This window comes from Babylonia areolata, chromosome 29 (assembly GCF_041734735.1).
Source record: "Babylonia areolata isolate BAREFJ2019XMU chromosome 29, ASM4173473v1, whole genome shotgun sequence".
Lineage (NCBI taxonomy): Eukaryota > Metazoa > Mollusca > Gastropoda > Neogastropoda > Buccinidae > Babylonia > Babylonia areolata.
In genome coordinates, this window is record NC_134904.1 from 23,232,931 (window position 1) to 23,256,807 (window position 23,877).

The window sequence follows — 23,877 nt, forward strand, 5'->3', positions numbered from 1 at the left end:
TCATCTCTCTCTCTTTCTCTTCTCTCTCTTGTCCAGTTGTTTGGAGACATTAAAACCAAGGTAATTTTCAGGCACAACAGATTTGCCAGCTTAATTAGAGAGAGAGGGAGAGGCGCGCGCGGCAATCAGTAGCCTCCAGCAAGATGGCAGCCCGCTAGCGCGCGGCCGGCCTCCCTTCTTCCCCTCCACACTATTGAGCCCGATGGCCGCGTCACGGACTTCCATTCCGTGGGGCCACGCACCTGAGTTTCGCTCTCCGCGCTGTGTGTTGTGGGGAGGTAACCTCTGCTTTCTCTGTGAACGAGTCAGTGCGCCAACATATTTTAGGTGTGTGTTTGTCTGCTCCAGCCCGGGTCCTGTCGCTTGGCACTTCTCTAAAACCACACAGCACATTGATTCTTGTGCCTGAAGGATGCCGTCCTGCTCACCCATGACGATGTTCCAGTTCACAGCTGGCCAGCCGTGAAACGAATAGCACGCGCTCAATTTGCAGCAACAATCTACCGGGTGAAGGTCTGGGTGGGGATTTCTTCACATCCTCAGTGGTGACTGGCAAACATAAAGCCCACATACACACTCCTGACGAATATGTGACCGCATGGGTGGCGGCCTTCTTCGGTGTTTCCCGTCTGTTTTGAGAGCAGGAGGCTGGATGTGTTGAAGGCACACCCTCGCCATCACCTTGCACGCTGCGCCCAGTGCAGATATTTCTGTGCACGTGGACTGGAGGGTCAATTCCACTGATGGTCTGCTGACTGCTGGGGTCACAAGGTGAGCTTTGGAAAATTGGGGAGGGGTGGGGTGGTAGGATTTATGTTTTCAGTGTGGAGTGCGGGGTAGGGGAATGTTACTGCTGTCAGGTGCAACCTTGACAAAGCGCACACAGTGGTCAGATTATAGTCTGTGCACAGAACCTTTGCTGGGGAAAACATAGCCCCTCCTGCACAGAACCTTTGCTGGGGAAAACATAGTCCCTCCTGCACAGAACCTTTGCTGGGGAAAACATAGCCCCTCCTGCACAGAACCTTTGCTGGGGAAAACGTAGCCCCTCCTGCACAGAACCTTTTCTGGGGAAAACATAGCCCCTCCTGCACAGAACCTTTGCTGGGGAAAACGTAGCCCCTCTCCACCTCCATCTCTTTCTGTAAACATGTGCCCTTTTTCTCTCACACTGTGTGTGTGTGTGTGTGTGTGTGTGTGTGTGTGTGTGTCTGTGAAAAGTGAGGCGGAAGAGAGAGAGAGAATATTCCACACAACCGTTGGATCTGTCTTTACTAATTTCGTCATGTAAATCAGTCGAACTGCTGAATTCACGAAGCATTGATGTAAAACGTGCACAGTAAAAACCGGAATTGATACATCTGGAGACTGATGCAAAGGCAAAAGAACCACAGTGCAAGCGCGCGTTTTTGTGTGCGTGTGTGTGCGGTGTGTGCATGTGTGTGTGTGTGAGTGTATGTATGAATATATGTGTGCATTTGTGTCAGTGTATGTGTGAGTGTAATGTGTCTGTGTCTGTGTGTACCTCTGTGTGCTAGTGTGAACTCAGAGCTCAGTTTATTTGTCGTAAAACCCATCAAAGGAATCTATGGACGCTAGAACTAAACACAACTAACAGGTAAAAGCAGTAAATTGTCAGCACATGCAGGATCTTCAATAAGACATAGTTATGGATTGCGAACGTTAACGCACACACACACACACACACACACACACACACACACACACATATATATATATATATATATATATATATATATATATATATATATATATATAGATATGGAGAGAGAGACGGAGCTGAATGGCAACGGATAACTCGGAGTTTGGTTTATTGTACCATCTGACAAATGATTGAAGAACGGGAATTAATATGCACAAAGAGACGTGATCTCATGTCGCAGTAACTGAGATATGTTTACACTATGTATGTCTATGTTCAACATTTATCCAGAAAATGCATTTCATCCTCAAAACTCCATATGCTTTACATAGTCGGTCCGTTTCCTCGTGATGTTGGAGTGACGTCCTCTCTCATTTCAGGTTCATGTACGCTTGTTTGCAGTCGACCTGATAACGCTCTTCCAGTCTGTTTTTAGAATCTTTGCAGCTGATAATGTTGGGTTGTTATGTATAAGTGTTTGTAATTTTACAATAAAAGGTGAGCCTTGAAATGGCCCCATTCTTTGTGCTGTTCCAATTTGAACATTGTTATCTTGTAGTTTATTTATAACAAAATATTTTTGTCGCCTAACTTGAGTGCACCCTGGTTTTCTAACACGTGGGAGAATCCGTCTGAAACCAGGATCTTTTTGACAAAATTAAGTTAAGGAATTTTTCTAGTCATTTCATCCATAACTGAACATATCATCATATGCTTACCCCAAATAGCTATCTCTTTTTGATTATATGATGTGCACCCAGAGTGATATAACCTGACACACTGCGGTCATAGAAATGGGATATCTGCCTAATTCTGCTAGAACTTGAACTATATGGACTGGCAACCAGTAGTCTTAGTTTACTCCAGTCATATCTCACAAACAGGCAACAATGCGTGACAATGGGTTCGTCAGTCTCCGTGCTAGCAGTGCTTGACTATGGCGTTCCTCAAGGGTCTGTTTAGGCCCTTTACTATTCTCAATATACATAAATGACCTGCCTGTCCATATAAAATCCGCGTGCGAACTCTTTGCGGATGATACAACAATCCACACATCCCATACTGATATCAACGCTCTTGCTAAAGACTTACAAGAAAGTACTAATGAACTCGTTCAATGGACTGAACACATGTCTCTTCATCCACTAAAAACAAAATGCATGTTGACCACCACCAGACAAAAGAGGCAAAAACACTATCGATAAATTTCCTCCCATCCAACTTAAAAATGAACCTGTTGAACAGGTTAGTGATCGTAAGGTTCTGGGAGTCATATTAGACAACAATCTGACTTAGATTCCTCACATTACTTCCCTTTGCAAAAATACATCCCAGAACAACCATCAACTGTCCAAAATAAAGCATTTCTTTGACCCCTAGTCCGTGGATTAGAGTACAACAAAGGAATACCAATGCACAAGATTATGACGGGAAATTCACCACCTACAATGATAAACAAATTCTCTGTAAAGTCATCAAGGAATCCCCTCCCCCCCCCCCACCCCCCAAAGTTCATATCCCAATCCCAAGAATTGATTTGTTCAAATCCACTTTGGTTTACCCATGCGCCACTCTATGGAACTCACTCCTGGAAACAATAAAACAACACCACTGCCATACTACCTTCAAAAAACATGACCTTTCCCACCTCATGACAGTGTAATGTATTGTCCACTTTGTTGATACCGACTGACTCTTGGTGTGTACGGTTGCCCAGGACCCCCACTCCCCCACCTCATCATATTATATTGCACCCCTGTTTTTTGTGTGTTAATTGAAGTGTTATTTTATAATATTTCATTCGTTTGTAATGCATGTTACTTCTGTTTGCTTCTTCGGTAATTTCTTTCTATTAAATGTAGTTATATCCATGCAGTAGTTGCCAGTTGCTCCATTGTCAGTTCGATGTATTGATGTATGTGTACCGATATGTGCATAGTCCTTATATAAATATATATATATATATATATATATATATATATATATATATATATATGTGTGTGTGTGTGTGTGTGTGTGTGTGTGTGTGTGTGTTGATTTGATGATTACAATGCACGTTACTTTGTCTTCCTGAGTGACCTGCTGTTCTCTATTACATGTTCCATGTAATATGAGGTTATCTATTCACTAGTTGATACTGTTCTCTCTCTCTCTCTCTCTCTCTCTGAGTCCCCCTCTCCCTCTGTCTGTCTGTCTGTCTGCTTCTATCTCTCGTTCACCTGTGACATTTTTATTCTCATACTATTTTATATGTTGAGTTATGCTTCCTTTGGCAATGAGCATTCCTCTCCCAACCCCCCTCCCCCTGTTATTGTTATGTGTATTTTTATTAGACTTACTGTTTTATATTTTAGGCTTCAGCTGCGTACGGGTCACGTGATCTGGGTGATTTTTTTTTTTTTTTCGTAAAACATAAACGAATGTTGGTAGTAAGCATCGAGCGCATATAAAAAGAACCCAGGGCAACATTACAAAATTGATAGTTCTGAATACCGTTCAAGCTGATGCTGGAAGAACAGTTTCTCTGCGCTTGGTTCGTTATTATTTTATTTTGTTAAAAGGTTTTCTGTTCACTTTTAGAAAAAAAAAAATCAAATTAACGTGGTTGTCATTCTATGCCACAACATGCTGATGACCTCAAATGTGTGACATAACTGGCCATGTTGTAGCTGTGCCAGCTTTCAGTCTCACCACACTGACAGTCCTCAGCTGAAGCTGTGAAGGTCGTACTTCTGGAGCATGAGCGTCAACTTGCACGTGGTGCAAGTGTTGTTCCGTACTGGTTGGGGAGGTTCTGTGATCCCACCTCTGTGTTCAGGGCCGGTTTGCTGTGCCTGATATCGAAAGCTACTTTGATCTTTCTGTCTCCTGGAGCTGTTGGTATCCGTGGCCAAGATCATGTTTTCCCATGAACTCTGGTGGCCAGTGTGTGTGTGTGTGTGTGTGTGTGTGTGTGTGTGTGTGTGTGTGTGTTCGCATATAGCTGCTTCAATCTCTTTATTGATACGTGTTCTTTACTTCTGGGCATTCTGGTAGTCTCACCTGTGTGGTTTTACCTGTGTCATCTTGTATGGAATGTGACCAACACTATAGACAGGTGAAATTGAATTGAATTGGGCGTACAAGACAATAGACAGTTTTAACAGAATTTCGCCTTGTTTTTCAGTGAACTTGTGTGAACAGCAGTACTACCCACCATCATCACATGCCGCTCTACCTGAGCAGCCCCCTTCCTGTTGCCACCCTCTTCAAGACAACCGGCAGTTTCCACCAGCCTCAGCGGCCTGACGTCATCCCACGTTTCCGACAAGAGTTGAAAGATGGCGGAGGAGCCGGCGCGGGTGGCTTGGCGGACTTACCATGACTGGGTGCTGCCTGTCCGGGCGGTGCAGGCTCTACTGGCCGGGGCGCTGCTCTTCCTCTTTCTGGGCCTGGTCTTACTGGCTGTAGGGGGAGGAACTCGCGTCAGCGGGTGAGTACAGCGAGGTCGTGTGTGATGGGAATAGTGTATGCAACTTCTTGCTTTTCTAGTTCCTTTTTCGTTCTTTTTTTTTTTTCTTCTTTTTTTTTTTTCTTTTTTTCTTTTTTTTTGCGTTTTATTTTTCAATCCCGTGTTCCATATCTTTTGCTTCACACACTCTCTTTCCATCACTGGAGGTGTTGGCCCCGCTGTCTTACACAGAGCTGTCTTACACAGAGCCACATCCTGCATTCTTCATCTGCTGCAGGACACTGCCACAGTCAGCACACGTATTATGTCTGCCTGACTGAATGACAGACTGATTGTCTTTTCTTTCTTTTTTTCCTTTTTTTTTGTTGCTCTGGTTATTGAATCATTCCGGATGAGACATTGACACTAGCACTGACACGGGTTTAATTGTGAAGTCCACCGGCCCGTACACAAAAGGGGGAAGATGGATACAACGGGCTATTTCACAGACACACAGCCCAACAGAAAAGCAAGTTTTGTACAAGAGTAACTGAAAAATGATAATAAAGATGTCAGTAAATACATAAATTAGTATGGATCGTCATTTTTATTGCAAAGCAGTGGCTGGAAAAGATAAAGGAGCGTACTAGTAGTATGCGTGAACACATATGTACATTATACAACTGCTGTTCGTTCCTGTACTTAGAACTGCAATAGGTATACATTGCAAGATTTCTCTGGAAAGTAAAGCATAGATTTTATAGAGCAATTAGCAATATATAATCATTTACTTTCATCAACTCTGGAATATATTTCTGACGGATATGGTTCTGTTTTAGGACAAATAAAAATGAAGTTGTCAGGTTTTGTTTCATCTCCTCTTTTTTTCTTTTTTTTCTTCTTTTTTTTTTTCTTCTTTTTTTTCTTCTTTTTTTTAAAAACAGATATTTGAAGTGGAAGTGATTTGTGCCAATTCAGGGGAAATAACTCGTGTCGTAAAGTTTATTAAACAGTTTGGTCAGAAAAGAGAAAGCAGCGTCTTCAACATATTTCGCAAATTTCATCTGATACGGCTTCTTTAGCCAGTTTTATGTTTTTATAGCATCTCTTACTTCTCCTTCCGTTATAAGACTATCCAGTTCCGGAACAACCCTTTCTCCTGTCGGGTGTTGCTCTGGTTCGTCATGTGGAAGAGCATCTATGCTCATAACACGACTTGCGAAATAGATGCAGTGATTCTGTATTTCTTTTCAGAAACATTTTTATTTCCAGTCAGAACACTTTTCAGAACGTCCATTGCAGAATCAAAAGCCTTTGGTTGTTCAGTCAAAAAAGACGCCATTGGTGGTGGCCAAGGGCTCACAAGCTGCTCTGGAACGCTGCATGAGACAGCGGAGAGTGAGAGCTGCCTCTTCCAACCTTCTATCCTCCGATGCAGAAGCAACAATAGTACTTTCAATGGTTTGGCCTGTGTGTATGTCTGATGAGTACAGTAAATCACTCCCATTATTTGGAGCTTCAACACCTATTTTGCTCCAAGAGTGTTCAGTCCGGTGGTTTGGATTGTAAAACTGTGGGTGTTTCTCTTGCATGCATGATACTTCTCTCAGCATTAATACACGTCTTCGCCAATTGTACTCTTTTCCATTTATTCGCACAGATGATCAAAAGCAATCCTAAGGGCTACCTTTTGCTCTGTAAATGCTTTCTCCCTTCTTCCATGTCTGTACTCATACCTCAGAATTAAGCTCCTTTTGAAGGATTTGCGGTACGATGCTTCCCATGCCACAAGATTTGTCACATATTCAGACAATCACAACAGTTTCTTTGGTTAGTGTAGCTGTTTCTTGGGGGGGTGGGGGGGGGTTGTTGTTTTCTTTTTTCTTTTCTTTTTTTTTTTTGTTTTGTTTGTTTGTTTGTTTTAATCGAGTCACAATTTTCCCCATTTGATAGCTATGGTCTTTAGAAACTGGGCTCTATTTCTTCGTTTTGTCATGCATGATGCAGCAATCTTTTGGAAACAAAAAGGTTGAAGATTGCAGTGCAAGTTGTCCTTTTTGCCTGGGAGTTGATGGTTCAACTGTGGTATCCTTCTTTTCGGCTTCTTTCCCTGTGCCGATGTTTCATTATTTGCATTTAAGAACACACACACACACACACACACACACACACACACACACACATATATATATATATATATATATATATATATATATATATATATATATATATATATATATATGCAGTGTTTTTTGGAGATTCCAGAGTCGTTCTCGTCAAACCAGTCTTTGTGGCTCCTCTGTACATACAAAGCCGAGTGTGTCAGCTGCTGCTGTGTACACAGCATCTCTAATGGTGCTCCATACCTCTTTTACATCAGTCGATGCAGGAATTTCTTGGAGAGCTGCTTGGATTTGCTGCTGCAGCACATCCTTGGTGATTGGGAGGCGGCGGATGTTCAGCTTCCTAGGGGGGTTTTGCCTGGCTGATTGGAGCTTGCGTGCAAGTCTGATGTTCATCTTGCTGCGCACCAGGCGATGGTCCGACCAACAGACTGCTCCTCTCATGAAGCGTGTAATGGAAACATCACCCCTGTCCCTCTGCCGGACAATCACATCGTCCAGCATGTGCCATTGCTTGGAGCGGGGGTGCATCCATGTGTTCACTGAAATCCCCAAGGATGACTAGCCTGTCCTGTCTGTCTACTGCTGAAATGGTGCGGCTGAGTTCCTCGTAGAAAGCTTCGATGATGTCATCAGGGTTGGTCATCGTCGGGGCATAGCAGCTGATGACTGTGGAGAAGCGATCCTCGGACAGCTTCAGATGCAGGGTCATCAGCCTATCATTTATCCCACGTGGAAGGCTGTCAAGTGCAAGTTTGGTTCGTATGGCAAAGCCCATGCCTGAGGTTCTTGGGGGGCCATCTGGCTTCCCAATGTAGTAGAAGGTGTAGCCCCCTCCAACTTTCTCCAGCTGGGTTTCACCGGCAAACCTGGTTTCGCTCAGGGCTGCAATGTCCACCTGGTAGCGATCAAGCATTATAGTAATGAGTCCTGCGCGCCTTTCTGGTCTGTCGTCTCTGTCTAAAAGGGTGCGAACATTCCAGGCACCCAGAGTCAGGACATGACTCCTGGTTCTTTTCTTCTGTTGTTTTCGACCGCTAGTGTTGGATGTCCAAGTAGGTGCGGTTTCCTACTAGGTAATAGGCGAGGTAGGCTTTGTTTAGGGATCCTTTTATCTCCCCTTCTACATGTGGGGAGAGCAGTGCTGTCCCTAAAAAGGGCTGCTCTGACACTGTGGGATAATACGGGCGCCGCATTTGCCCCAGTCTACGGCGGACGACCATCACCCTACAGCCGCCTGCGTGCAGAGTCGTGACTAGGAACTGCCAGCAGCATCCTCTGCCTGTCCCCGTTACCACTTCTCCATCGCCGCAGGGCTTGGGAAAGCTGGGTGTTGAAGGGCTAGTTCGTCGTTCCGACATTAACCTGGTTACCTGACCAGCACAGGTGACTTTTTTTTAGTGAAGAGGAGTTGTGCAGTCCCTTCCCCACTCTCTCGTCTACCGACGCTCACAGTCCCACATACTGCCACGTGCAGAACGGCCTCGGCAGGTGCAGGTTTTTTCTTCAGAGTTCCGTCTCCAAGGAGGACTTCCAGCCAAGGATAAGAGCTCCCCCTGCCCTTTGGTCATCCTCTTCCGCCTTCACAGCCGTTGGGAAAGGTTTCCTCCTCCGCCTGGTCCGTCGTCGGGAGACTTCACATTCGGCAGGTAGTACTGGGTTACATGGTACCAGTAGCAAGGGCTATGCCCCTGACCTGACCCACCATAAACCATAAACCATGTCAGACTGATTAAATGTAGTACTAGATGTGTAACACAAATGTATTCTAATACAGCACCCATTTATGTCAGCAGGTACATCACGCTAATACAGAAATCTTTCATCCTGTAACCAGGTCGCTGACGTTTTAGCATTTTCAGTACACCGGAAGTATTTGATCAATTGACATGCTGTTGTATTACTGTACAAATCCAATTTGAAAGTCATTCATGGAATAACAAATAGTAAAGAGTGGTAACTCTCTCCATTACACAAGGTACACAACTTCAAGTCAGTGATGCTTACGCTACCGATTCAGCTAGCACACAGGTAAATAAAAAGTACATTGGAACAAACCCAAACACTTCCTCAAAAAAAAGGAAGCGCCAGGCCTGTCCTTATACCAATCATTTGACATGTGCACACAGCAGCAAAGACAGAAGAAATTTGCAAACACAAATTTGAGGAAGTGTCTGGGTTTGTTCCAATGTACCTTTTATTTACCTGTGTGCTAGCTGAATCGGTAGCGTAGGCATCACTGACTTGAAGTTGTGTACCTTGTGTAATGGAGAGAGTTACCACTCTTTACTATTTGTTAATCATATCGTCTCCTGCCTCATTATTTGTATAACATTCATGGAATAGCTCAATCTTATCTATTTCTGTAGATATAAAGAAATTAACTGTTAGAGTATGGGGATGTAGTGCCGTTTCAAACACATACACCCCCAAAAAGTCATTTATAGGGGCCAAAGAATGATAATTGGCCTATGTTTATCCTCCCCATGCACTCATACCACAATTTAAACTTGGCAGACAGGTAAATCATGATTTCTGACATAAAAACACACGAAATTCGCAATGAAAAATCCCACTGCCTGAGTAAGTGTTACCACTGGCCACACGACAAACTATTAGTATGTGATGATTTGAACCCCGAATCGGTGACTGTGAATTGAATGATGATGGCATGGATGAAGATGGTGATTTTCATGAATGTGATCTATTCCCCAGAAAGTTAAAAGATACCGAATGTGGATCATGATTTAGAAAAGTTACTGGATATGTTACTGGATGCTGGACAATGCATGAATAAACCATTAATATTGCACCACGCAATAAAAACAGAAACATGTGGTTCGACGATGAATACAAACAGAAAAAAACGCCAGGCAGGCATAGCATAACTCAGTCGAATCGAACGGGGGATAAAGATGATGAACCAATATACAGGCAAAAAAAGATCAGAGTACCAAAAACTTTCCGAACAAAAAAGAAAAGAGTGCCGGAAACAGGTGATAAATAGTATGTTGCAAAATAAAAATGATAGTGCAATGAAAATGATAGTGCAATGTTTTGTTCAACGATTCGGAAAGCTAAAAGAGAATCACTGGATCTCCCCAATATAAGTGTTGATAGCTGGCAGGATCATTTCAAACAAGCGTTTGGTTCTCGTTGTGCTCTCATGTCGCTGACCCAGACGTATGTGAAGAACAGAAAGAAGAAATATACATCCCAGAGCTGGATGAGACAACTGAACACGAAGCCCGCCAGACTGTTAAAAGACTCAGACCTAGAAAACCAGCCAGCCTTATCAAATTTTAGGCGAATTTCTAAAATCAGTTGAACACATAATCGTTACCATCCAAACAAAACTCTTTAACGGGTGTACGATAGTGGTCAGTATCCAGAAGCTTGGACAAAACGTTGTTATATTTTTACTTAAGAAAGGTGACGTCTCAAATCCAGAATATTACAGTGTATTCTCTATCAAGCATAATTAGAAAGGTGTTTACTTTTATCCTAAATCAACGTTTATAAAGGTGGGCAGAAGCTGAAGGGAAAATCAGTTCTCAGCAGGCGGAATCCGTAAACATTACTCAACCGTTAATCACATTTTACTCTGATGTCAGTGATCAAGAAATGTTTGTCTGGTCATAACAGGAATAAGTTCTATGTTCCATTTACTGATTATCAAAAGGCCTTTGGTACTGCGGACAAAGACAGGCTACGGAATATTCAGCAAAGACTACAAACGTCAATAAGATTTATACAGATGCTCAAAGGAATGTGCCTTTGCCTTTCGCCCTTAACTTCTGTTGGAGTCGTCGGGGCGCCGTCCTGATGAGATTTCCACCAGTTCCCTCCATCCCTTGCGGTTGTGTGTCAGTGCCTGAGTCCCTGTCCACTCCTCAATGTTGTCGTTCCACTTTTTCTTTTGTCTCCCCCTCTTCCTTCCTCAAAGGCATGTACAGCCCTGTAAACAGTTGTCTCCGGTGGGGTTCTGAAATCTTGCCCTTATGGTGTGAAACAAGTTTGCTTGATATCTCTTTACTGATTACCGAGGTTGCTGATGCCGTAAACTGTGGTTCCAGTTTCTTCCAGGTATGCAGGAAATCTTTTTATTGTTGTTTGCAGATGACATAGTTTTTCTTTCTCCAACCCCAGTTGAACTCCCGAAGCAGATAGACAATATTGCAAGGGCGTCGGACATGCTAGGTCTCAGTCTCAGTCAGTTTTGCTGAAAACCAAGATTCTGGTATTTTGTAAGGATGAATATCTAGTCAGAAATGAAAAATTGTTCTTTAAAGGGAAAGGCATTGATAGTGTCAACAGCCATAAATATCTTACATTCGCATTTAGCACCATGTCCTTTGAGGCAGCCCCAGAAGAATGCTGCAGACGTTTACCACCATGTCCTTCGAGGCAGCCCCAGAAGAATGCTGCAGACGTTTACCACCATGTCCTTTGAGGCAGCCCCAGAAGAATGCTGCAGACGTTTACCACCATGTCCTTCGAGGCAGCCCCAGAAGAATGCTGCAGACGTTTACCACCATGTCCTTCGAGGCAGCCCCAGAAGAATGCTGCAGACGTTTACCACCATGTCCTTTGAGGCAGCCCCAGAAGAATGCTGCAGACGTTTACCACCATGTCCTTCGAGGCAGCCCCAGAAGAATGCTGCAGACGTTTACCACCATGTCCTTCGAGGCAGCCCCAGAAGAATGCTGCAGACGTTTACCACCATGTCCTTTGAGGCAGCCCCAGAAGAATGCTGCAGACGTTTACCACCATGTCCTTTGAGGCAGCCCCAGAAGAATGCTGCAGACGTTTACCACCATGTCCTTTGAGGCAGCCCCAGAAGAATGCTGCAGACGTTTACCACCATGTCCTTTGAGGCAGCCCCAGAAGAATGCTGCAGACGCGCTAAAGGTGATGTTTTTGAAGATGTGGGCTCTCGGCAAGATGGATATGTCATAATTATTTGACGTCCATGTAAAACCTAAGCTGCTGTATGCATCTGAAATCTGGGGTTTATACAGGTCTGAAACTGTGGAGTTGGTACTCTTATTTGCTTGTAAATGTCTGCTGAACGTCCACTCAAAACCTACTGATGCAATTATCTACGGGGAAAGGGACAGGTACCCTATGTATGTGGACAGTATTATTATTCACTCTCTGTGATACTGGCTTCGCTTACAAAATATGAGTATTTTAAAATTTTCCAAGCAGGCATATGGAGTGATCTTGGAAAAGATACCCAACAATGAGGAGCAAAACCACTTATATACCTGGGCTATACAAAGAGAGCGGTGTCTAGATTCGTTTGGTTTCTCACAGGTCTGGATAAATGGTGGGTTTAGTGAAGAAAAGAAAATTCTGGAAACTCTTTAACAACTAATAATGGATTTCTTTCATCAGGACGTCAATGCAAAACTGGATGCAAGAGAATGCTTTGTACCATATAGCCCACTCAAATCTCTTTTGGAGAAGGTAAGATAAGAATAACTTTTATTACCTCCAACTGGAGAAATTTGGTCAGGTGCATTATCACAACATAGACAAGTAAACAACATGGGGACCATAACTGTAAAAGCCAACAACAGCCCCTACAAATATTACGAAGATACAAATGTAAAAAATATCACATACATCGTTTCATACATACATCCACACACTGCAGGTAATAACTAGTATTCTTAATGTAAAAACAGAAAGAATTAAGAAACATTATTTGAATATAATTATAAACATAGCCTACTATACTGCACATTGATTATAATAGACAGATAAGATAAGAGTAAAGATGAATTGCGGAAAACCACAACCAGATGATCAGCACACACCCGCACCCCCACCCCCTACCCCCCACCCACCCCACACACGCGGATAACTTGATTAAACAAGAGTAATAAACATATGTTCTCAAATAAAAGCATTTCACATATTCGCTTTTAAAAACATTGCAATTAATTATTACATCGTAATTATTAAACAGTAATATATTTAGAATATGGACGTTAGCATTAGACATATTCCACTGTACATTCATCCTGCATATTGCACATTATTCTTCCTACATATTGCACATTCATTATAACCAATTGTCACGTTTTAAGCTCAGTAAACACACACACACACACACACACACACACACACACACACACACACACCACAACTAGAACAAGGTACAGCCTATCATGCACGGACTTTCACACGCCTCACATGAGAGTGCGCGCGCGCGCGCGTGCGCACACACACACACACACAGTTCTCAAGAATTTAAAAGGTGGATTGAACGTGGAATAAAAAAAAGTCTTCAGAGCTCTGGATTTCAACTTAAAAGTTCTGTAGCGTCGTCCTGATGGCAATAGCACATAATACTTTGCTAAAATATGGGTGTCGTCAGTTGCTATCTGCCTGCTTTTTTTAACCACTCGACTTTCATACAGCTCTTGCATACTAGCTTGTTTCACTCCCACAATTTTACTGCATACACTCATGACATCGTTCAAAACACGCTTACTCCTCACTCCCAAACTTCCATACCAGCACATAAATGAAACTGTAAGCACGGACTCGATACAACATCGATAATAACTTTGAAGAATATTTGAATTTATACCAACATTTCTAAGCTTCTGTAAACAAAAAATTCTAGATTGACATTTCTTATGAATGGAATCAACATTTCTGTCAAAAGTCAGCTTATTGTCTAAGATGGTCCCTAAATATCTATATTCATTGACCCTCTCCACTGTTTGACCATCAATAACAAGGTTAGCTACAGGCAAGGGGTCTTTCCGAAAATCTATTAACATTTCTTTTGTTTTCAATACGTTGAGATCCAGATATATTTTTTCACACCAGGAACAGAACTTTTTAATTTCACTGAAATAAATAGCATCAGAGTTGGACAGATCTTCAATTGCTGAATCATCAGAATATTTTATGACAGGAGTTTCCTCCGTGCCTCTGCAGTCATTTGTGTACAGTGTAAAAAGAACAGGGGACAGCACTGTACCTTGGGGTGCACCAGTAGAAGTAGATGTTAGAGAAGAGTGGGCAGAATGAAAGCGGACGGACTGAGTTCTATTGAGAAGAAAACTTACTATCCAAAGAGTAAGCTTCGGATCAACATCCATGCCTAGCAGTTTGAGGGCAAGGAGATGAGGTTGTATTGTGTTAAAAGCAGAAGAGAAGTCAACAAAAAGGATACGAACAAGAGATCCCGTGTTATTCAAATGAAGGAAAGCATTATGACGGAGAGTTAGGATAGCATCGTCAGTACTTCTGTGTGCTTTATAAGCAAACTGAAGAGAGTCAAGCTGCTGTTCAGTGAAAGAAAGAAGATGTCGGAGAATAATTTTTCAAAGCATTTCATCACTACTGAAGTCAGGGCAACAGGACGGTAATCATTTAGTGCGGCTGGGTTCTTTTTCTTGGGGATAGGACAGATAGTAGATTTTTTCCAGATGCTGGGGACAGAGCAGTCCTTCAGAGACCAGTTGAAAATGTTACAGAACACGTCACACAACTGGGAAGCACATGTTTTCAGTAATTTTCCGCAGATATTGTCGGGGCCAATTGCCTTCGTGACATTCAGTTTTAAAAATAAAGATTCAACAACTTTTGCATCGATCTCAAAGTCTTCACCTGTGTTCCTATCTTTGATCTTTTCCTGCAACTGTGAGATAACACTATCCAGTTCCCTTCCCAGATCATTCCTTTCAAAGCGACAGTAGAAATCATTCAGTTTATTTGAAAAATCAATCTGTTCATCCTTTTTCATTTTACAAGCTACTGTTTTCCTTTTCGTTTCTCCAGTAATAATTTTTAACCCATCCCATGCATCTGCCATTTTTCCTGTCTGAAACTGTTGCTCTACTTTTGATTTGAATTTCCTCTGTCCCCTTCGTAATTCACCTCTAAGCTTCTTTTGTATCAGTTTCCTATCCTTCTTGTTCCCTGACTGAAATGCTACCTTTTTCTCGTTTAAAATTGTTTTGAGAGACTTTTAGATCCATGGTTTGTTGTTGGGGAAACGTTTTATTATTTTTGTTGGAATTATCATGTCTTCACAGAAACTGATATAAGATGTAACAACATCAGCTGCTTCATGAACATTCTCACATGGGTCAGTCAACACACTCCAATCAGTACAATCAAAACATTCTCTCAGTTCATCCACACTCTCTGACGTCCAAACTTTCACACTCTTTTTCACAATCGGCTCTGTCTGTATCTTTGGTCTGTAGGCTGGGATTAAATGAACAACATCATGATCAGATACACCCACTGGTGCAAGGGGAACAGATTTGTAGGCATTAGGAATGTTCCCATAACACAGATCGATTGTCTTGTCCAGTCGGGTCCAGCAGGTAACATATTGTTTAAAAGAAGGTAAGGCTTTCTTTAAATCACAGTGATTAAAATCTCCAACAATAAAACACGGGGCGTCGGCAGAGATGAGTTGAAGGTCGCGAACAACACCTGCGATCGTCCTTCCTGTACGTGCAGCAGATGCCTGGTCAAAGACTGGGGCGTACACAACAGTCAAAAAAATACGGCCGAACTCACGTGGCAGGTATCGAGGCCTCAGCGACACTGATATGAGTTCAAGTTCCTGTGTACACAGTTGCTTCTTCACACACACATTCGCACTGTCACACCACTTCTCATTGACATATAGGCACACGCCAGAAATAGATTACTACTGCCAAATATAGACTTTAACTAACTAGACTAAGGCTTGGGTTGTGTGAGATTAACACAAACAACGAGTGTTCAATTTTATTTTTTTTTAAACAACAACATATAAATGTCCTATCTGTGATCACATTGAAAACGAAAATAATTTCCCATTTGTTTGTTTGTCCATGTCATTCCACTCTAAGAAAAATACGCATTGTAAAGCATTCCAGAAATACACTTGATCAAACTCCAGCATATTTATTACAGAACGAGAGATTTAGAGTTGTACAGTTTTTATGCCTTACAATTGCTCAACAATATTCTGTATGATTCATGTATTGTGTGCATTGATGCAATGTCTACATTTTCCCCCTTTTTTCTTTCACTATTTTTTGCTGACTCATTTTGTGTACAAGGTGGTCTCACGAATTAAAACAGCTCTCTCTCTCTTTCTCTCTCGTTCTGTGTGTGTGTGTGTGTGTGTGTGTGTGTGTGTGTTCCCCTACCCCTCAATACCTCTTTGTCAGTCTGTGTTCAGAAATGTGGATGACAAAGACCGGAAGTTTCGACCTGTGCTGTGAATCTTGGTAGTGTCTGACACATACAGATTGGGATAGACACAGAGACACTCCAACAGGCACAGGCAGCAGAGCGATGACTGACAGTCAGGCAGACAGCAGGTGGCAGCGCCGTGCAGGGGCACATGTGTATGCCTGTTGGACGTGATGCGCAATGCCTGCCAGAAACATTCCTCTGCTTGCCGCCGCTGAAAAGGAAAAAAAAAGGATGAGCAGCGCTGCGGAGTTGTACCCAGTATTCATGTGGAGGGTTGTTTGGTTGTTTGGCACGTATCCCAGAGGTCTGCTGAGACTGAATTTGACTAGGAAGAAATATGTTTTTTGACGTTTTGACAAGAATAGACATTCTAACCAATTGAATGACAAATCGACAAATACTTTGATTTTTTTTTAAAGAACAAGATAATGGTTAAAACTAAAAATGATTGCAGATTACATTGGTTGTTATATACTTGCCGGCAATACAAAAACTGTGTAAATTGAACACTTTTGGTGATAATGTAAATTTCTTCTTCTTTTTTTTAGTCCCTCAGAGAAACAGAAGATTTGACTGACTGATCTTAACTCAATGAGCACAGTCTTACAGTTTGTCCTTGTTACACAGGTATGTATTACTGTAATTCAACTGGGCATTAACTAGATAAAGCGGGGAAATAGGACAGAAACTGAAGTAGAGACAAAACATTTCAGTTCCGGTTGTCTGATTGTGTTCTGCATCGCCAACAGATCGAAAGTTACAAATCCATTTTTGTTGTTTTTGGACCATCTGTTTGGATTTTTCATCATTCGTCCAACAAAACATGTCAAGCAGTATGGTCCTTCGAAACAGACGGACGCAAACTTCCATGTCACAAAGAGAAATAAAGCCACAAAATCAACCGTACTCTGTTCAACTGTTTCTCTGCTCTCTCTCTCTCATATGAAAGCCATCTTTATATATATATATATATATATATATATATATATATATATATATATATATATATATATATATATATCTATTCTTAATGATTTATTCTTTTTTGTTTGTGTTTTTTGTTTTGTTGTTGTTCTTTTACTCCCTCTGCTTTCTCTCACTACATCTCCTCTTTTCTGCTCTTTTCTCCTTCTGCCTTTCATTTCCTCTTTATTATCTCCAGTTTCCTCTCTGCGAGTGCGTCCGTGTGTGGAAATGTGAGCAAACGTGTATTTGTGCGCGTGAACGTGGGTATGTGCGTCGTTTCGTGTGTGTGTGCGTGTGCGTGTGTGTGTGTTTGTGCGCTTGCTTGCTTGCTTGCTTGCATATGTATATGTCACATGATGGCAAATCCTCGACACCTTGTGACCCACTGGTCTACACACCAGATGCACTGACTCTCCCAAATAATGAAAATTTGACGAAAAAAAATTATTATTCTATGATACACCCCAAAATCAAACCATATACAAACTCAAACAAACAAAAAAGATGTAAATCAAAAATATGTTCTCTCTTACACACACACACTCAGCCACCCTAACCACCACCCACATATCGGCGGCAGAAGTTGGAGCAGGGTGGGGGTGGTAGACAGTGATGAGCACACTTGTAGCGGAAGAAGCATGTCTCGGCAACTTAGAGCAGATGTAAGGAAGAAGGCGATGAAGACGTTAAAAATACTCAGTGATACATCGCTCTCATTAGAGCGGGTGTAAGGAAGAAGGCGATGAAGACATTGAAAATACTGATACATCGCTTTCGTTAGAGTGGGTGTAAGGAAGAAGGCGATGAAGACGTTAAAAATACTCAGTGATACATCGCTCTCATTAGAGCGGGTGTAAGGAAGAAGGCGATGAAGACATTAAAAATACTGATACATCGCTTTCATTAGAGCGGGTGTAAGGAAGAAGGCGATGAAGACATTGAAAACACTGATACAGTGCTCTCATTAGAGCGGGTGTAAGGAAGAAGGCGATGAAGACATTGAAAATACTGATACATCGCTTTCATTAGAGCGGGTGTAAGGAAGAAGGCGATGAAGACATTGAAAATACTGATACATCGCTTTCATTAGCGCGGGTGTAAGGAAGAAGGCGATGAAGACGTTGAAAATACTGATATATCGCTTTCATTAGAGCGGGTGTAAGGAAGAAGGCGATGAAGACGTTGAAAATACTGATAGATCGCTTTCATTAGAGCGGGTGTAAGGAAGAAGGCGATGAAGACGTTGAAAATACTGATACATCGCTCTCATTCCACAAACTAACAGACACCACATCTGGCGACGATGGTAACCAGATTTTTATTTTCGCCACGTGATAGCTGAATCGGGTTTGGTGACGAGTACCGTTCTCAGTTTGTGTACTCCAGATTCAAATGGTGGGTTGTTATTAGACTTACATGTTCAACAGTGACTCTCCGCGCTGAATTGTATGAACATTTCGTACTTGGATTTAATACATCACTATGTGTTCACTACTACCATTTCAAAGATTTATTTTACTCGGAGAAGAAGCCGCAGCCGGCACCAGATGAGAAAAATGGAATTCTAAACAGGAAACTTTACTCACAGCATTACATTACATCTGACAGTCGGAAGAAAGGGCTGCTATTACATTATGGTGGCGATGACGTTTTTGAAATTTACAAGACATTGACTGTTGAACAGAAAGGCAACGGAGCTGTATCTGAAGTGAAAATTCGACTTCCAATGAGTAGGCAACTTTGGAGAAATCATTCAGTGAACGTTTCACACCAAAACAGAATACATCATGATTATGAAACATTCAAGTTTCGTCAGATCTACCAAAAAGAAGATGAAAGCATTGACTCTTATCACATATGCCTTCGTGCAGCTGCTACTCATTGTGAATTCCATGATGTGGATATTAGACAAATAATTCAAGGGTGCGCATGTTCAAGAGTTAGGCGCAAAGCACTGAAGTGCCAGTCGCACATTACAACATTTCTTGAAGAAGTTCGCAGTCTTGAACAATCAGAAAACAGAGCTGCAATTATTGAAAATACCGGTGCCAGTGCTGCTGCACCCAGCTGTCTACACCAGTCGACACCTGCATGAAAAACCCTGTCGTGACAATGCTAGAGAAGCATACATCGCCAAGAACGATGCGCCCAAATTGATGACACCACAAGAAGTGAAGAAAGCCACAAAAGACCAAACACTTCAGAAAGTGATGCGTGCCAAACAGTCAGGCTGATGGGAAGGTCCAGAGATATCAGACTTTGTCAAATTTCGATACGAACTTTCTATGATGGGGTGATCTTAAGACTTCACTCACCGCATAGTCATTCCTGCTATACTGCATCAGAAAGCCATAGACATCGCTCACCAGGCACATCAAGGCGTTGTAAAAACTAAGTGAAAAGATCTGGTGCCCTAGATTTGATAAACTTGTAGAGAGCAGTGTCAGGTCATGTGCCATTTTTCATTAGAGTGGAGTTTAACGACATATCGGCTTAACGCCCTTAAGGTCAAGTTGTTCATAGCTGTGGTCTTTCCCAAGGGGATGTGGCGTGGTCAAGGCATTGGTCCAGTGGTCTTGTTCGAGGAGAGTCCTGGTTGTGTGCTGGCCGCCGGTGAAGTCCGCGGTCCGTGCTGTGTCCTGGCTGTGTGCGGGTGGTGGAGTCCTGATTGTCGGTCCGAGGCTGGTCCTCGCGATGTCTTTGGGGAGGTGGTCTCTTCGGGGTGGTTCCTGGTCATTCATCGGTGGGAAGTGTCCTTTCCTGTGTTCCCGTGTCGCAGGGGTTAAAACCACGAGGCAACGCCGGAGGACAGGAGCGAGTCAGTCAGGGTTCTCACAGGCCCCAGCCCCAGGGTGGGGTGGGGATGGAGAAAGTCGTCGGCACTGAGGTCGTGAGTGTGCCTGTAAACCCATAGTGGGGTCAGTGAATCGGCGAGAGCCGAACACTTGTCTGAAGGCGTGTGCAAGTGTGACGTCGCTGCCACATGCGCATTTGATGTCCATGAGGACGTTCCTTCGGCATTGGGTCCTGATCCTTTTCAGGACTCTGAGGTTTGTCCGGGGCATGCAGAGGCGTTCTCTCTTTCCCTTCGTTGGGAGGAAGAGCCACCCGTGTGTCTGGCAACGGGTTCGCATATGTTCATTTCGTAGTTCGAACGCGGTGGTTCGAATCTTGCTTTGTACCTCTGCCTGGGATAGTCCGAGGTCAGTGTGGTTGTCTGTTGAGGTGGCAGCTTTTGCAGCTCTGTCTGCCATCTCGTTTCCCCTTATTCCACAGTGGGATGGTATCCACATAAGGGTTAAGTTTGTGCCTTTATTATAAGTATCTCCATCTGCATTTCTTTCCTGTTTTTCCTTCCTCCACTTGCAAGAGCCTGCAGAGAGGATTTGGAATCAGAAAGTATCGTCACTGCTCTTGGTGGCTGGGGCATATCGTTCACAGTGGTGCAGGCCATCAGGATAGCGTGCAGCTCGGCTGTGAAGATGCTGACCCCTTTGTTCAGCCGGTACATTTTTGTGATTTTCAGGTCGGAGATGACCATGGCACATCCTGCTTTTCCGTCTTCAAGGACAGAGCCGTCTGTGAAGATCTGCAAGTGCTCTGAGAATCTTTCGTTTAGTTGTACTTTTGCCAGCGTGGAGAGGTATAGTGGGTCGTTTTTCTTTGTTGCGTCCCCGTAGGACAGCAACGTGTCAGGTCTTAAGAGCCTCCAGGGTGCAAAGGGGGTGATCGGGGTGAGAACCACCTGATCGGGCCTCGTTTGGCTCTTGTGCCACAGTTCTTCAGTCTGGGTGCGGAGTGGTTCAGTCTGCCTGTGCAAGTGGGTTCTTTTTTGTGCCAAGTTACGTCTGTATGCGGCGTCTCCGGAGTTGAAGTCCGTTTTAAGGACATCCCTGACAGAGTTTGCAACTGTCAGGGTACGGACTTCGAAGTTCGCGCATCTCCGGCGGCACTCTTCTTTCAGGGGCAGGCAGCCCGCTTCCTGGTAAACCAGGTCGTTGACAGCGTGTGTAGAGACTCCGAGCGCGTGTTTCATGTGTTTCGTGTGTCATGTGTCCTTTTGTCAAGCCTTATATCCATGCCCAACCAGGCGTGAGTCTCTTCAACCCACACCATTTCCACCTGAACTTTGGACAAGTTGGAATTCCCTTGCTATTGCTTTTTGCAGGTCCATTCTCCTCCGGTGATTATCTTCTCGTTGTCATCGACGAGTACTGTCACTTTCCCGAGGTTGAAGTTGTATCCTCTCCATCTGCCAAAGCTGTTTTACCCAGACTTGTGGGCTGTGTTCTCCCACCAAGGAATCCAAACCACAGTCAAGACTGACAACGGTCCTCCATTCAATGGTTAAGATTTCGCCAACTTCATGAAGAGCTTTGGTGTTCACCACAGAAAAATTACTCCGCCGTGGCCCGAAGCTAATGGAGAACCCAAGCAGTTTATGGGTAGCCTGAACAAAATCATTTATTCCAGAAGGCCATTCCTCGAAATCACAGTTACCCACATTCCTTCGCCTGTACCGTGGTACTCCTCATTCCTCTACAAAACTGTCCCCTTTTGAAGCCCTCACAGGTCAAAAGATGAAAATCGGCCTACCCACTATACCAGTCACTCCCCCTAAACCAAACAGCATCCATGCTGAACTCACAGCCTGAGACATGTCAGCAAGCAGATGATGTGTGACCATGCTAACATCAAAAGAAACACCCGTCCCTCAACACTTGAACCTGGTGACTACGCCCATTGTGAAACAGCAGAAGAACAACCTGACTCCATCGTGCTCTCCCTTATCATACATTATCACCCAGAAGAAAGGCAGTATGGTAACTGCAAGACGTGGTAGAAACCAGTCATCACACCCAATTCTTCTTTTTTTTCAAACCTGTTCGAGGCATGGTGCCCACTTGTCTTGAAGAAGAAGAGGAGAAAAACGATGTATACTCTGAAGCTGAGGTGAACATACACTGTCACTCACCTGACAGTCCATCTACAACCTGCCAGAACCAAACCTGATGACGCCATGAAGTCACAGCTGCCTCCTGTCCAATGATATGAACTAGCAGTCACACCACAGACTGAACCTCATTCCAGACCACAACGTCAAGTCGTCCACTATTCTACAGAACGCTCCGCCTATACCGGATATACCGAACATCGTCTATACCGTCATAGATCCCTTCCACATGCGTCTTCTCTCCGAATATAGTGTCATGTCAGACAGCGTTGATGGCACCTTGCCCTGTTCCCAGGGGTGCCTGATAGTTCTGTTGCATTGTCAAATATTACAAAAGGTCCATTATTCTTTAACTGTAAGATCAGAGGCTATAACTTTGGTATAAACATACTCCTTTGCGAGAAAGGCGGTCTAGACAGAATGCAGTCTGTGTCACCCGAAGGTGTTATCAAAGTAACTGATCGTGTGCAATCATTCTCATTTTCAGGTGTAGTGTCATGCCTATTTCACTAGAAGCTGACTTAAAAGAAAGAGGACTGAAAACTGAAACTTTTAATGTCATTATTAGCTAAATAGCTTTTGTGACATGGAGGTACACAATTACATCCCTGTTGTGAAATGAAAATACACAAAAATACATGTAGAAATTAAAATAGTATTTCAAACATTGTTTTGCACATTTACGCATCGAACTTAAATCACACTCTCACAAAATAGGTCTCGTCCTAGATCACCAGGCATAGTAAAACATTAACCGAAAGTTAACGTGTGTAGTATTTCTTATACTGGAATTGAACGTTTACTCATTTTACTGGCTTTAGCAATATACTTTGCCAATTTGACGGGATTTGATTTGTTTTTCTTTTTGTAATGTCAGCACATCAGCTATGCTTTGTGTCCTAACAACAGGCGCCTGAATCAGATTACGCGTTTGTCGAATGGGTTCAAATGCTTTGGAATGAAACGAAAATGCCATTCATCTTCGTGAGCGTTTCCTTTACAAACTGGGTATGTATTATTTTCTGCTGTGGTTGACAAACCATGTTTTATTCGCATTCAAACCCAGAGTCCTTGTTCAAAATCTAGCCATCATATCACTGTGCCATTTATGTGTTGTGACAGACAAATGTTTTTCAGGCCGCAAGCTACTGTTAAACGAAAGAAACCATGTATATTTTTCATTCTCTTCCATGTGAGCGTGTCAGTCTTGTCAGAACATACATACCAGTCTATCATCAAATTCTGAAATTAATGCATTATAATCCCTTCGTCCCTGATTTAACCAAACGAATCCAAACCCGCTTTCAGTTTCTTTGTTTTTTTATGTTAGATACCCAGTACATTTCCCATTCATTTTCATGTTATATATGCTTGACTGCATAGTCTTGTCACATGTAATTCCATCAGTTTTAACCAATATTTTATACTGTTTAGATATGCACGTATACACATAGGATATCAACCAATTTCAGCGTAAATCATTTTGTTGGGGGAATGTAAAGGCTTGGTGGCA

The 23,877-nt window shown here is 43.0% G+C and overlaps 1 protein-coding gene across 1 annotated transcript in view; it reads left to right on the forward strand.

Moving 5' to 3' along the window:
- Positions 1–293: 293 nt before the first annotated feature.
- Positions 294–23,877, forward strand: part of LOC143275084 (uncharacterized) — a 65,614-nt gene continuing 42,030 nt past the window's right edge. Inside the window, exons 1-2 of the mRNA XM_076579152.1 lie at positions 294–771; positions 4,830–5,135. Of these exons, the coding sequence (XP_076435267.1) occupies positions 4,984–5,135 (152 nt within the window). The 5' untranslated portion in view covers positions 294–771; positions 4,830–4,983. The remainder of the gene's footprint in view (positions 772–4,829; positions 5,136–23,877) is intronic.